The 15,363-nt window shown below is 34.4% G+C and overlaps 1 protein-coding gene across 10 annotated transcripts in view; it reads left to right on the forward strand.

The window, feature by feature from the left end:
- Positions 1 to 15,363, forward strand: part of ptbp3 (polypyrimidine tract binding protein 3) — a 69,046-nt gene that overhangs the window by 44,263 nt on the left and 9,420 nt on the right. For all 10 annotated transcript variants that reach the window (XM_058790243.1, XM_058790240.1, XM_058790236.1 and 7 more), the window contains 8 exons: positions 1,361 to 1,507; positions 2,419 to 2,586; positions 3,259 to 3,369; positions 6,247 to 6,421; positions 10,937 to 11,011; positions 12,931 to 13,070; positions 14,510 to 14,543; positions 14,949 to 15,041. In XM_058790243.1, the coding sequence (XP_058646226.1) occupies positions 1,361 to 1,507; positions 2,419 to 2,586; positions 3,259 to 3,369; positions 6,247 to 6,421; positions 10,937 to 11,011; positions 12,931 to 13,070; positions 14,510 to 14,543; positions 14,949 to 15,041 (943 nt within the window). The remainder of the gene's footprint in view (positions 1 to 1,360; positions 1,508 to 2,418; positions 2,587 to 3,258; positions 3,370 to 6,246; positions 6,422 to 10,936; positions 11,012 to 12,930; positions 13,071 to 14,509; positions 14,544 to 14,948; positions 15,042 to 15,363) is intronic.

Genomic DNA, 15,363 nt, shown 5'->3' on the forward strand with positions numbered 1-15,363 from the left:
TGAATAAGATCAGAGAAAACCAGCATACATATTCCCAGTCTTAAACCTCTGTGTGGTTCATCACAGTGTAACTAACATGATTTAGGAAATGTAGGCCTACTTCCTCAGTGCGGACAATGGTGTGACAGTACCATTGCTTCAGGCATTGTCTTGGACATAAAAAATGAAGCTTATTAAGATTTATTTCAGGCAATTAAGCATGTTCTCAGTAAAAAAATTATATAATAATATATAATTTAATCTATAAATGTAAACATCATGGGAATTATTTTTACATGATTTAAAATAAAATTTTCTTTTACTTTTTATTTTTGATGGTATAAAACTTTTCAATTATAGAAAAATTATTGGATGCATTAGAAAATGCATTAAAAAACAGAAATGGATTTCTGGACAGGATGGTATTTTGTGTTATGGTAATGATAATGTGACCCTTTTTTGCATTACGGTATTGATATAATTTTTTAATGCAATTTTTTTTTATTTTGCATTTATAAGAATAATTAAATAATTAAGGTTAGTCTTAAAATAGGGATCATTCTCTTTATGCAAAATGTAGTGTTTTTTCCCCCCTTGGACTGAACTGAATTATGACCCTGACATCATCTCTTTTTTTTTTCATGAGACTGACCTATAAAAAACCCACTATACTAAGAAACACCATCATCAAAGAATCATTTTGTCTGTATTTTTCCTTTATGAGGGATGGTGAGGACAAGGGTCCAGATCTGTTTTCGCTTCATTAGTGATGGCCAGTGATAGAAACTGAAGTGTGCATCCTTTCAAACACATCAAGGTCCATCTAATAACAGGAGCCCTGCAAAAACACAGCAGTCTCCGGCTTCCACTCGAGCGTCTTTTCATATTCAAATGGAAACTGGAATATTTAGACAAGAAAAGACAGGCAGACAGATTTCTAATGCCCCTGTTGCATAATATGTTGTTTGCTGCTTGATTTGATTGAGGCTTCAAAAGATTTAGTTTATTGTCAGATTCTGCATCTATAAATCTTTCGCACCTTGCTTGATGAGGTCAGAATAATTATTATCACTACTGTATTGCTCATGCTTAGGGTTAATGATTTGAACAATACTTTAACTCGAAGCATTAAACATTGAACCGCATTGTTTGTGCCACAGGCAAGATTAAGCTTGTTCTATTGTCCATCCATAAGTGCAGAGCAGCACTTATTCTTCTTTATCTCAATTTCTTTTAGCCCAATAATATTTCTTTAATTTGAGTGTTGCATTAAAACAAACTAAGCAAAAGTTGGATTAACTGATACCACATATGTGCAATTATCTGAATGCTGTTGTTAACCGGGCTGAGCACTTACAGTATATCTCTCTTTGCATTACAGGCTTTTATAGAAATGGCTTCTGAAGAAGCAGCAATCACCATGGTCAACTACTACACCACAGCCACACCCCATGTCCGCAACCAGCCCGTCTACATCCAGTATTCCAACCACCGTGAGCTCAAGACTGATAATCTGCCCAATCAGGGGGTGAGAATTACTGTCACTCCAAACACTATTAAACACCTCTTTCACTGGCATAGTAGGGTTAATGACAGATAACGTTATCCAAGATTATATAAAAATATAATTTAAAAATAATTTTGTTTAAATACAGTCCTCAAGTTGCTGTGACGGTTATTAAGGCTTGTCCAAATTTCATGGCCGAAATTAATTAATTTCAGTAGGAAACTGCATGATCGGATATATATATATAAAATGTGTGTGTGTGTGTATTTATTCTTGGTTATATAATATGATAACCACATCTCTAGGCATGTGCTTTTTGTAAATTACATTTAGTTGTACATTTAGTTTTTATATATATAGTTTTATATGTGTGTGTATATATATAAAACTATATATATATATATAATATACTGTTTTCAATATTGACCAACCATAAGTAGAAGGTAAATGATTCCTTACACCTTCAATACATGCAATTGTACTTTTAAAAATTTTAAAGGTAAGTTTTTTTTTTTTTTTTTCTTCTAGTTATCTAGCTATGACAGCCTGAAACAATCTTGCTATGTCATAAATTGGCAAAGAAAACTCACTTTCTGACCTTGTTTATAGGTAGAAATGCCCCACTATGTTCCTGACAGGCTCTAACATTAAACCTATACTTAGCTTGTTTTGTTTTTATGAATTGGTGCAAATGGTATCTCTGCATATCTAGTGCCTCCTTTATTCTTTTTCTTGACCCAGAGCTATTAGTTTTACAGTATGTAAAACGTCTCATTACAGAGTCATTTGCTGATAGTGCATTTTAGTGCCTTGGGAATCAGGCATACCCACTAGTGCAGTAGTAAGATTGAGGTGTATTTGTGTGTACTCGGTGTGAGTGTAAAGTTTTAGAAGAGTTTAGAGAATGTTAACCCTATGTGTCTCAATTGTAGAGGGCTCAGGCTGCTCTGCAAGCTGTCAATGCAGTGCATTCTGGGAATATGACTCTCTCTGGGACTGCGACAGCCAGTGATGGTGGAATGATGCCTGGACAGAGTCCCGTGCTTCGTATCATCGTAGAGAATCTCTACTACCCAGTGTCTCTAGAAGTGCTACACCAGGTAAAACTACACTATACAGAAATCTTATGATTCTTTCATATGACGCATTGATCTCCAATAGGTCTGGAAATTGGCACTGATTCCTGATTCAATTCTGAATCAGAAGCCTTTGATTCAATTTTTATATGATACCAACTTTCATTTTGATATTTGGGAATATTTTTAATACAATATCAGCATGCTTTTTCAATTACATTTGCACAAAAAAAAAAAAAAAAGTCATTTTTTGCTTTCTGCAATATATCAAGCAGAATATTTCCATTCTAGTCTCAAATACTTGTTGCCTCATTTGTTTGCTTGCACTGTTTTCACTGTTTACCATGTACACTTCCTTCTTTATCACCTAGTGACCTTGTAAAACTACCTTTCATCAAGGTCCAAGTGGCATAAAATGCTTGTGTTCAGAAGTTTCTCGTAGCCCAGTCGTGTGGATCTTAAACCAGCCTGAGGTTGTTTACTGGTTTATGCGGAATAAAAGGCTGGTTTCCACTGGAGACTGGTCTAGTTTATTGGTTTTCATTGGGATTGTGGCCACGTATCAGCTGGTTGACCATCTCAAAGCCTCCTTGGTCAGGTTGGGTGACCAGCTAGACAACCATCACCTTGGGCTGGTTTAAACTAGACGTTCTAACATGTCTGTTTTTAATGTTCTTGCCTTCTCCTTCCTTTTAGATCTTCTCAAAATTTGGAACGGTCCTGAAGATCATTACCTTCACCAAGAACAACCAGTTCCAGGCCTTGCTACAATATGCAGATCCAATGAACGCACATCACGCCAAAGTGGTCAGTACTGAAATATAACCCACAAAATGCTCTTGTTATCTCATTGGTGGGATGAATTGGATTGGCAAGCAGCTTTAGTATGCGCTAGTTTATTTCCTCAGGCTGTCTGTGGAGACAGATGGTTTATCTGTGGTCAACACTGCTTCCTAATCGCTCGGCCATCCCGTATAATCAAAGCTTCACGATCAATCATGAGGCTGCTCACACCTGTCTTCCATCACCTCATTTTTGGCGCTCTCTGGTATTTTTTGTTGCGGAGCCGAAAATTTGTCAAAGCAACAGGAAGACGGCAAGAAAACTGGCTCCCAGTAGACCGCACAAATCAAACCACCCCTGTAATTAATATGTCACCGCTGAGGTTATCTAATGAATGCCAATGCAGCTCACCAGGGGGAAAAGAGCTAGCAAGTAATTACTCCTCTGGTCTCAGGGTGTTATCTATTGTGCGGCTGCCATGTTGCATTGCCTCCTTGCACAAAGAGAGTATTTGTTAGCGTAACAGGAGGGGTGGGGACAGGGGTCTTTTTTGAAATGGGTGATGAAGCCCCCCTTCCTCCTGTTTAAAATTGCTGTAAAAAAGGAACAATTGTTCACAAGTGCACCTTACTTTCTCAGCATCTTTGGCTGGAGTGATTATCAATTACAGAAATGTAAATGATATCTAATGAAATGTAATGTAACTAATGAAAAGTACTTTTTTACATTATATGAAAAATACATACAGTAGCGTTAAAAAGATTAATTAATGGATAGTTTTATTTAGCAAAGATGCATTACATTGATCAAAAGTGACAGTAAAGACATTTAAAATGTTACAAAATATTTTTATTTTAAATAAATGATGTTCTTTGTAACTTTAAATTTATCAACAGTGCTGGATAGTAACCGATTGCATGTAATCAGGTTCCAAAAATTAAGTACTTGTAATTAGGTTATATTACATTTTAAATATTTGTGATCAGACTACTTTTTTATTGATTACATGATTGCATATTAGTCACATGGTCACATGACATTGAGGTAAACTGGTATTATATAATATTTCAAGTGTTTTATTTTGATTTAATTTTGAATTAATTATTAGCTTTTCATTAAATTCACAGATCTTCTGCTGTTGCTTTACACACCCCAGTTTGGGAAACTTTGACGTAATATAATATGTAATACAGCAAATGGAATATATTTTCCTTCTTTTTGTATTTTTTATATCAATATGATGCAAGTTTATCCTTTTTAAATCAATGTGATAAATGAGTTAGGTCAAAAGTAATCAAAAAGTAGTCAGATTATATAAAATGTGTTATGTAACGGATTACGTTACTAGCTACAATTTTTCTCATGTAATTTGGAATCATTAACGGACTACAACTTGTAAGTAATCTACCCAAAACTGTTCATCAAAAAAAAAAGTGTATCACAGGTTCTAGAAAAATATGAAGCAGCACAACTGTTTTCAGCATCGATAATAATCAGAAATGTTTCTTGAGCAGCAAATCAGCATATTAGAATGATTTCTAATATGCTACTATTATGCTACTATTGAGTAATGATACTGAAAATTCAGCTTTGATTACAGAAATAAATTACATTTTACAGTATATTTACATTGTATTTAAATATGACTGTTTTTACTGTCTTTTTGAGCTTTGATGAGCTTAAGGGGCTTATTTCAAACACACTAACCACCCTCAAACTTGTGAAGGGTAGTCTATGTATTTCTGCTGTAATGGTAGGGTGTTGAATTGCAGTTGCTATGGTGTTCTGAGTATTTTCCAGAATGTTACTGTACAGTTTCTAGGGCGGTTGGAAAGGGATGGTTGCTTATCAGCCCGAAAGAGATTCGGCATTAAATATAAGACAATTTATCATCCAACAGTCAGAATTTGTTCGTCTGATTGCTTAAAGCCAACAGCACAGACCTCTGCAGAACAACTCTTTATTCCTCTCTGTCATTGCTCAGGCCACTGTCAGGATTAGATGTGATTTGCATTTGTCATCAGGGTTTAGTTAAATGAACTGGCTCCACGGGAGAAGTTATTTCACATCGCCTCCGCCCTGCCAAACCTGCTTCAGGCCTACACAGACAATTCAATAATGAAAATGTCGCACTGGATTAAGAGGCAAACTCTGTCATGTTGAGTGGAGATCTTGTTTTCTTATCTAAGGTTCATATATCCAAAATGACCATAATGAGATGGAGCTTATGGTTAAACTGACCAGAGAAAGCCATTTTTGTCACTGTAATGGCTTATACTGAGTGCCAATACAGGGAAAGAATACTTTAAATGAAAATGATCTCTTTTCTTGCAAATATATTTTGAGGTTGAGAGTTTGATTCGTTTTCACTGCACATGTTGCTTTTCATTCCGTTTGGCTTTGCACTTTGACCTCCCTGTTTCTCAGGAGCCATTAAAAGGGCTCAGTGGCGATACAAACCTTGTGAGTGCGGCTTGCTCTAGATCTGTTTTAGGAGTTTGGCTGTCGCTTGCTTTAAGATATTGATTAACAGATAGAAAAACTGAGATGAGATGCTCAGGCTCCATTAATCCCTGATGTGATGAAGTAGAGCAGGTGCAATCAATGAGAATGTGCCGGAACAGTCCAATGTCCTGTGATCGGAAAGACAAACACGCTTCGGCTGTCTGCGTGACTGCATAGATGACATGCAATGCTGGGTGAATCTAATGAAAAAAAAAAAAAAAGTAGTACATAAAATAAATATTTTTTTATTAAACATTTTTTATTTTTTATAAAACATTCTATAAACACTTTTATTTTAATAAATATTTTCATTATATACTGTATCAGTACATGTGAATTCTAGAGGAAAAATGTGCAAAACACTTTTGCATTATTAATGTTTTATGTCTGTGTCAGGCTTTGGATGGGCAGAACATCTACAACGGCTGCTGCACTCTGCGTGTTGAATTCTCCAAGCTGACCAGTCTGAATGTGAAATACAACAACGACAAGAGCAGGGACTTCACACGTCTAGACCTACCCTCAGGGGACGGGCAGCCCACGCTGGACCCCACCATGCAGACCGCTTTTGGTAAGACACGTACACATACACATACATACAGAAATATATGGGTGAGTGTTTGATTAGGGGAACCTATGTGTCCTGTTGATGATTTGAAACGTATATATTGTTCTAGAAACGTATATATTGTTCTAGTTTAACTCAAAACATTGAGTTTTTTTCATCATATATTGCAATTATATTTTTTAATAATTATATTTTTATTTTAAGAATAAATAATAGCAATAGTCACTTTCCTCAAAACTGCTGTCATTAGCACTCAACATTTTCTTGAAAAATGGAAATATATTATTACCATCACACATCATTACCGTCACACATAATATGACACATGAAATATGGTGTGAAGATATTTGAATTTAAAATACTTACAATTAAAAATACTTTCAATAGCAAATGTCTGTTTGTCAAAAGTTACACTAATTGGAGAATCTTCTATACATGGAATGCTGGAGGAAGTTTTGTGTTGTCAGCACGAAGCTGGTAGCGTATTAGATACAGACACTCACTCACTCACTCACTCACACACACACACACACACACACACACACACACACACACCAACCATCTGCTTTAAGTCTGTGCTTTTCCCTTAGCTCTGAGGAAGTTCTTGTCCCAAGCTAAAGAATGTCAGACTTAGGATGCTGCTTAAATGTCAGTTTTGATCTTTGGTATGAAGACATTTTGCACTGTTTACTTGGAAAAATTTCCACTTTGATTACAGATTTGTCACCAGATCATTTCAGGTTTATTCTGGGTTAAAAACACCTTAAAGGAATAGTTCACCCAAAATGAAAATTTCTTGAAAATGTACTCCCTCTCAGGCCATTCAAGATGTAGATGAGTTTGTTTCTTCATCAGATTTGGAGAAATGTAGCATTACATTACTTACTCACCAAAAGATCCTCTGCAGTGAATGGGTGCCGTCAGAATGAGAGTCTAAACAGCTGATAAAAACATCACAAGTAATCCACTCCACTCCACTCCAGTCCAACAATTAACATCTTGTGAAGTGAAGAGATGTGTGTTTGTAAGAAATAAATCCATCATTAAGACTTTTTTTTTTTTTTTTACTTCAGGCTATTGTTTCTGGCTAAAATATGAGTCCTTTATCCATAATAATGCTTTCTCTAGTGAAAGTCGTCTTATCTGAATCAGGAGAGAAATATGCTCAGATGAAGCACTGTTTATAAGTGAAAATTGTCCAAAACAGTTCTGAACAAATATGCAGGTGGATTTTGATGTGGGTGACAATAACTCTTTCAGTACAAAAAAAACATCCTCTCTTATGGATTGTGGACTACTATTTTAGCCAGAAGTGACAGTTTTATGTTAAAATGCTTTAATGATGGATTTGTTTCTCCCAAACACACATAAGACATTAATTGATGGACTGGAGTGGTGTGGATTATTGTGATGTTTTTATCAGCTGTTTGGACTCTCATTCTGACGGCACCCATTCACTCCACTGGTGAGTAAGTGATGACCCTATACTTTGTTGATATTCTAACTTGGAATATTCCCTTAATTTGTGTGTGTGTGTGTGTGTACACTGACATTTAGTTTTTTAATCAAAGCTGTCTGTTTATCTAATAAACTTCTTTTCCATTAAAAATATCAGTGTAACAGATATTTTCCTCACTTCCTCTTTACCTGGGCGATCCGCATGTGTTTTATTATAATGCTATCGGCTGGTTGCATGCACACTATCAAAGGGCACGCCTTATCACACATGCACACAAAGTTCTGTGGGCTGGACAGCATTTGCAGGGTAGATTTATTGTGTGTGTGTGATTGTCAGAGGGGGCGGCAGATAACTGTGGCTGCCCATCCACGCATCTTGTTGTCTCAGGCTCAGTAAATCACTCGCGCTGTCTAGAGCGAGAGGCGGTGTGGATACTGATAAGGCCGGTGTGTATTGTTGTGTGTGTGTCTGTAAATCAGAGCTGATGAATTGTTTCTGGGTGCAAGCAGGAATCTCAGGGGCGCTCGATGACGTCTCCAGACGCCCGCTAAAGCAATAAAAGGTGTTCAAATGGCAGCTTTTATTAGACCACTGCCATTTTGTCCATCTTCTTCCGTAACACCCCTCATGAAAATGTTTTATTGTTGTCGGTAGGACTGTTTTGAAATGTATGTACACTGCTTGTTCTGAGCTCTGTGGTGGTTTACATCTCAATAGGCTGAATAAATCCATTTTAAACAATGGCGTCACACTTAAGCCCGTCCCTTCTGGGAATTCGAGATATTACATGGGCAAATTGTGAATTACATGAACGTGCATGTCTCAGCAAGCCATAGTCAGCTCGAAATTATAGGATGATAATAAAACTGTGATGATATAGGGAGTACAGAACAAATGTATGTGTGCCTCTTTTATAGATTGTGCTGTTATACTGCTAATATAATTTATTTAAGGCTCTCACAGGGTTAGTGACTTAATATTTGCTTTTATAAAGCAAATTTATTGAGTGGGTCAATGACAATTCTGCAGAAAAAGAAAATAGCAGAAAATATTTTGTGCCAAGAGCTAATTAATGTATTCTTTGTGTTCATTTTGGTTTTATATGGTTTTGAACTAATTTTCTACCCATTTAAAAAAAACTAAAGTTTAAATTTCATGACTCTAAAATGTCATGGTGTAAGCAATACAAAGTAATAATGTATTGCCCTTGCACCTTGAATAAATTGTTATTATTGTCACTATTATTGGGTAAAAACGGATTAATTCATAAATATTATTACATTTTTGTGAGTTGCATCACATGACAAAATGCATTAACAAACTAGCCATCTCATAAATGGTCAAAATATCAGAAATTTTATTTTATTTGTTAATATTTGTTTTGCATTTCATAGCAGGGATAACAATGAACAATATATTTACAATATTATATATGTCAGAAATGAATCCTCAATCCGTCATGCTTAAAAATACTGTTGTATTTGACGCAGTCTTATATGTGACCCTGGACCACAAAACCAGTCTTAAGTGTCAATCTTTCAAAATTGAGATTTATACATCATCTGAAAGCTGAATAAATAAGTTTTCCATTTGATGTATGGTTTGTTAGGACAATATTTGGCTGAGATACAACTATTTGAAAATCTGGAATCTGAGGGTGCAAAAAAAAAAATCAAAATATTGAGAAAATCGCCTTTAAAGTTGTCCAAATGAAGTTCTTAGCAATGCATATTGCTAATTAAAATTTAATTTTTTTTTATACATTTACGGTAATAAATTTACAGAATATCTTCATGGAACATGATCTTTACTTAATATCCTAATGATTTTTGTCATAAAAGAAAAATTGATAATTTTGACCCATACAATGTATTTTTGGCTATTGCTACAAATATACCCCAGCGACTTAAGACTGCTTTTGTGGTCCAGGGTCACATATGACACATAAAAATGACATCTGTTAAAATAATAATAATAATTAGTGCTGTCAAACGATGAATCGCAATTAATCGCATCCAAAATAATTTTTGTTTACATAATACGTATGTGTACTGTGTATATTTATTATGTATATATAAATACACACACATACAGTATATATTTTGAAAATATTTACATGTATTTGCATTTATATATTATATTCATATAAATTATATCATATATAAATATATATTTTATATATTATATTTTATATATTTTTATATATACATAATAAATATACACAGTACACACACATATTATGTAAACAAACTTTTACTTTGGATGCAATAAATCTTGATTAATCATTTGACAGCAATAATAATCAAATAATCAGATAGTATCACTGATTTAATGTTTGTGTGTATATATATATTAGAATATATATAATATTATAATATTGAAGAATAATTAGATTCTCTAATATAGATTCTCTACACACACACACACACACACACATACACACACATATATATATATAGAGAGAGAGAGAGAGAAAACATATTGTATATTTATCTTTAGTAATTATGATTATTAGGATAAGGATATTATTATTATTCATCTGAATGAAGGCTTGCCCAACTTATGTATTAAATTATCTGAAATTATAAGAGACTTTTACCATGACCTTAACACACAGTCATGAAGATCTTATCTTATGTTATATTTTTTGTTTATAATTAAATGTTTTCCCCCGTATGAATCTGTTGGTCACAGTCATTCATCAAATATATTCCTCGATATTTAAAAAAAATAATAATAATAAATTCTATGAAATAATAATAAAATATTATGTAAAAGTATTTAATAATAAGGTTTTTAGTTTTTTAATCTTTGTAACAAGGCTTTTATCTTCATTGTTATCAAAGCAGTTGCATCACAATGATACAAGTATAATTTTACACTCCCGAAGAAATATCAAAATGAATTTTAATTCGCTTCAAGAATAGGTGTCATTTATGTCAGTGTAGATGCACACACACTGCTATCACTATCCTGTTATGTGCTTGTGTTCTCATTTTATAAATCAGTTGTTTGCCATTGCTGACCCTGTGTGTGTGTGTGTGTGTGTGTGTGTGCAGGGGCTCCTGGGATAATTTCCTCTCCATACCCCGGGGCGGCTGGTTTCGCCCCTGCTATCGGTTTCCCTCAGGCAGGTAAGCTTTCAGACACAGTCACACTCTCACATCACATCTGAGTAATGGAGGCAGCGTCGTGCGGCTCACGACAGTCTTCAGACTGAATAATTGGACGCATTACGGTGTCATCACCTGAGCCACTTGCAAGACGCATCTGCAGATTGACACCAGCAAAATGAGCAAAGTCAAGAGGGACTATCACAAACAGAAGTATTGACGTCACATTTGAAAACCGTTAGAAAGCTTTGCATTTGGAATTGGCTATCGATTGGTTTGCACTCTGTTTTGATTTGTGCGATCAATACATCCAATTTAAGTGTGTTACATTGCTCTTTAATTACATTTTTCATATAATAAAATTTAATAGCTAAAGTCGCTGTGCAGCTTTACTTCAGTCTTAATTCATGTTTTCTTAAAGACAACATTTAATATTATTCATATAAGATTTATTGAACATTTTAATAATTTAACATTTTAATATGAGTTAAATAATATATACACTGCTGTTTAAAAGTTTGGGGTCTGTAAGATTTTAAAATGTCTTTGAAAGAAATCTCTTTTCCTCACCAAGGTGGCATTTGTTTGATCAAAAATACAGTAAAACAGTAATATTATTACAATTTTAAAGTAACTGTTTTCTATTGTAATATATTGTAAATTGTACTTTATTTCTGCGATGCAAAGCTGAATTTTCATCATCATTACTCCAGTCTTCAGTGTCACATGATCCTTCAGAAATCATTCTAATATGCTGATTTGCAGCTTAAGAAACATTTATTATTATTATTATTATTATGTTGAAAACAGTTGTGGTTTTAATATTTCTGTGGAAACTGACATTTCTCAAAAGAACAGAATTTTTAATAGAAATGTTTTAATTTAATGCATCCTTGCTGAATAAAATGATTCATTTGTGTAAATCATACAGACCCCAGACATTCAAACAGCAGTGTATTATTTAACATATTGAAAATGAAACATGTATTCACCCTCAAGTTGTTCCAAATGAAATAATTTTCTCCACTTCTGTCACAAAAATTATGACATAATCAAGGCCTCAGTCAAATAAAAGTACCATTAATAATAATATCATAACAAATATCAGTATTTTAATATGTGACCCTGGACCACAAAACCAGTCTTAAGTCACTGGGGTATATTTGTAGCAATAGCCAAAAATACATTGTATGGGTCAAAATTGTTGATTTTTCTTTTATAAGTAAAGTAAAGATCATGTTCCATGAAGATATTTTGTAAATTTCCTACTGTAAATATATCAAAACTTCATTTTTGGTTAGTAATATGCATTGCTGAGAACTTCATTTGGACAACTTTAAAGACGATTTTCTCAATATTTAGATTTTTTTTTTGCACCCTCAGACTCCAGATTTTCAAATAGTATCTCAGCCAAATATTGTCATATCCTAACAAAAGCTTATTTATTCAGCTTTCAGATGATGTATAAATCCCAATTTTGAAAAATGGACCCTTTTGACTGGTTTTGTGGTCCAGAGTCACATATCAGATCTCAACGTACAAAAGTCCCATCCTACATTACTTGCCACTGAATATTTTTCCCTCAATTCAAATCATTTGTCCTTCACATATTAAGCATGTTGTGAATGCCGTTTCATTCTCAAGCTTGGCTCTGTTTTCACACTCCTGACCCTGATCTCTGCTGGCTTTATTTAAACCTCTTACTACCCCAACCATCCAATTCAATACTCATTTGGACCAAATTTACCCAGCATGCCTGAACACATTGATTTAATAAGCTATTACAAGAAGACCTTATGTTGTTTATCTGAAAGAGCGACAACAGGTTGTGAAAACGGATGATTGTTCTAGAAGGTTCCCTTCCTCTCTCTCACTTTACCCCTCCTCTCCCGTCTCCCTTCCCCATCTGCCCTCCTCCCGCCGGGCTCCGCTCCGCTCAGGTCTGTCTATGCAGGCGATGCCTGGTGCTCTGGGACCTCTCACCATCCCTTCATCAGCAATGACAGGACGGATGACCATCCACGGCATGGCCCCCACCGCCATCCACTCTGTGCTCCTCGTCTCCAACCTCAACCCCGAAGTGAGTTCCCCCCCACCCACCCTCAACGCCACCGTCCCGCAACATAACTGATGTCAACATGTGACTAACCCTTCTCTGAGAGCCCTTTCACCACAAATCTGTCTCTTATTTGGCATAAAATTGATTACAGCTGTAGGAAAGAGTTTACAATAATACTTTAAATGCCCTTCAAAAACCATTTAAGACCATAGTGGTTTGTCAAATACTGAATCAGTCTGAATATCTATCTGTCTGTCTGTGTCTGTGTCTGTCTGTCTATATTCTGTTTTTCATTTTAAAGTTTTAGTAATTTTGTTGTTTTTGTCATTTCTTTTATTTTTGTCTGTAATTTGTAATTAATTTTCAATTTTTAGTTATTTTAGTACATCAAGTTAATCTAAAAGAGAATAAGGTGTATGAAATGCAGAAATTTTTTTTTTTCCTTTCTGTTTGGTTTATTATATTTCTAGTTACAAGAATGTTTTTAAAGTTTTAGTCCCTAATTCCTAATTAATAGTATTATAACTTGCCTAAATTATAATAATAATAATAATAATTATTATTATTATTATTATGTGTTTATTATTATTAGTATTATTATTTTACATGTTGACGCCAATATTGTTTTTTTATGGCTGATACTGATAATTAGACTGCAGATCCTAGATACTGTCATCCAGAAATTAATATATAATATAATAAAAAGAAATTTTTATATTATACGTTTTTGGATGTCTCTTCTGCTCGCCAAGACTGCATTTATTTAATTAAAAATAAAAATTGGGAAATTTTATTACAATTTAAAATAAACGTTTTCCTTGTGAATAAATTGTAAAATGCATTTTATTCCTGTGATCAAAGCTGAATTTTCAGCATCAGTTTTCAGTGTCACATACTTCAGAAATCATTCTAATATTGTTTGCTCACTTGCTGCTCAAAAAATATTTATTAATATTATTAATGTTGAAAACAGTTGTGCTGCTTTCCATATTTGTGGAATATCTATTTATCATTTACATAAAATATATAATGGTATAAATATACACTTATTTGTAAAATGCTTTTTTGTTGTTAAAAATGTATGTGTATGTATAGATCTACTGAACTAATCTGAGCCATTACTTTGCTTATAGTATTGCATAGGAGTGTAAAAACTCACTGACCTTAAATATCAGTGCCTTTAAAATGATTCCCTCCAGTCTTTTATTTTATTATATGAGCTAATCCAAACGCATATTTTCATGCGTCTTTATTCAGTCTCAGCAATTGATGTCACAAGACACTTTCTTCATTTAATTCTACAGCATTCACATCGAAGTGATCAGTGTCAACGTTTCACAGCCAATCACCACATCTATTAATGTTTCTTCATACATTTTACCCATACTCATTTCATCTTTTTCCAGCGCTTGTTACATTTCAGTACTGAGTGATCTCTGATAATGTCCCATCTCTTGCAGAGCATATCACCACACGGGCTCTTCATTTTATTCGGTAAGGATGAATTTATTACTCCTCCAGATTAGATGTGCAGACGGCAGTTTTTATGAAGGCAGTAGAGGATAGAAGCTGAGCGACGAGACCATTTCCTTACAAACACACAGTCGGGAGATTATTTGCAGATTGTGACCCGTCATATGAATGTTCAAATTCTCCCATACACACGCTCAGTGTGTGCCATTGTTATTGTCCCTACAAATTTAATAACTGTCAACATCAGAGACACAGACCTTAGTGTGAGTGATATCCTTTAAAATGTTTGCTCGCTCTGAGCATGTAAGGAGTTACCGTCGCCCTCTGCCTTCAATAATGAAACACTGAGATCCGCAGATAGCGTATTATTTGCTGTAAATTGTGTTTTGAGCACAAAAAGTCTAAATTTCTCTTTTATCCCGGCAGGAGTGTACGGAGATGTTCACAGAGTCAAGATCCTGTTCAACAAGAAAGAGAATGCCTTAATACAGATGGCAGACGCCACGCAAGCCCAGCTCGGTACGCCAGGCATTACACTGAAATCCTTTTCATCTTGATACATTCTCTTCATCCTTTGATCAGTCGTCTTTATCGGCATATTCTGTGTCTGTATTAAAGCTACAAATCAGTCTGGTTGTATCGCTGGTGGATGAATCCAGAACCGTGAATGAAATATTTATAAAAATTGCATTTCTTCTACTAAATGTCTCATAATTTAGATACATAGGAATATTCTGATGCAATTTAATAATAGATTGTGAAATGGTGCAAGGAGAAATGAAAGGAATCTTTCATGTATGAAAGGATACTGCAAAGGTTTGGTTATGATAAGAGCATTCGC

Source organism: Onychostoma macrolepis, chromosome 10 (assembly GCF_012432095.1).
Source record: "Onychostoma macrolepis isolate SWU-2019 chromosome 10, ASM1243209v1, whole genome shotgun sequence".
Classification (NCBI taxonomy): domain Eukaryota; kingdom Metazoa; phylum Chordata; class Actinopteri; order Cypriniformes; family Cyprinidae; genus Onychostoma; species Onychostoma macrolepis.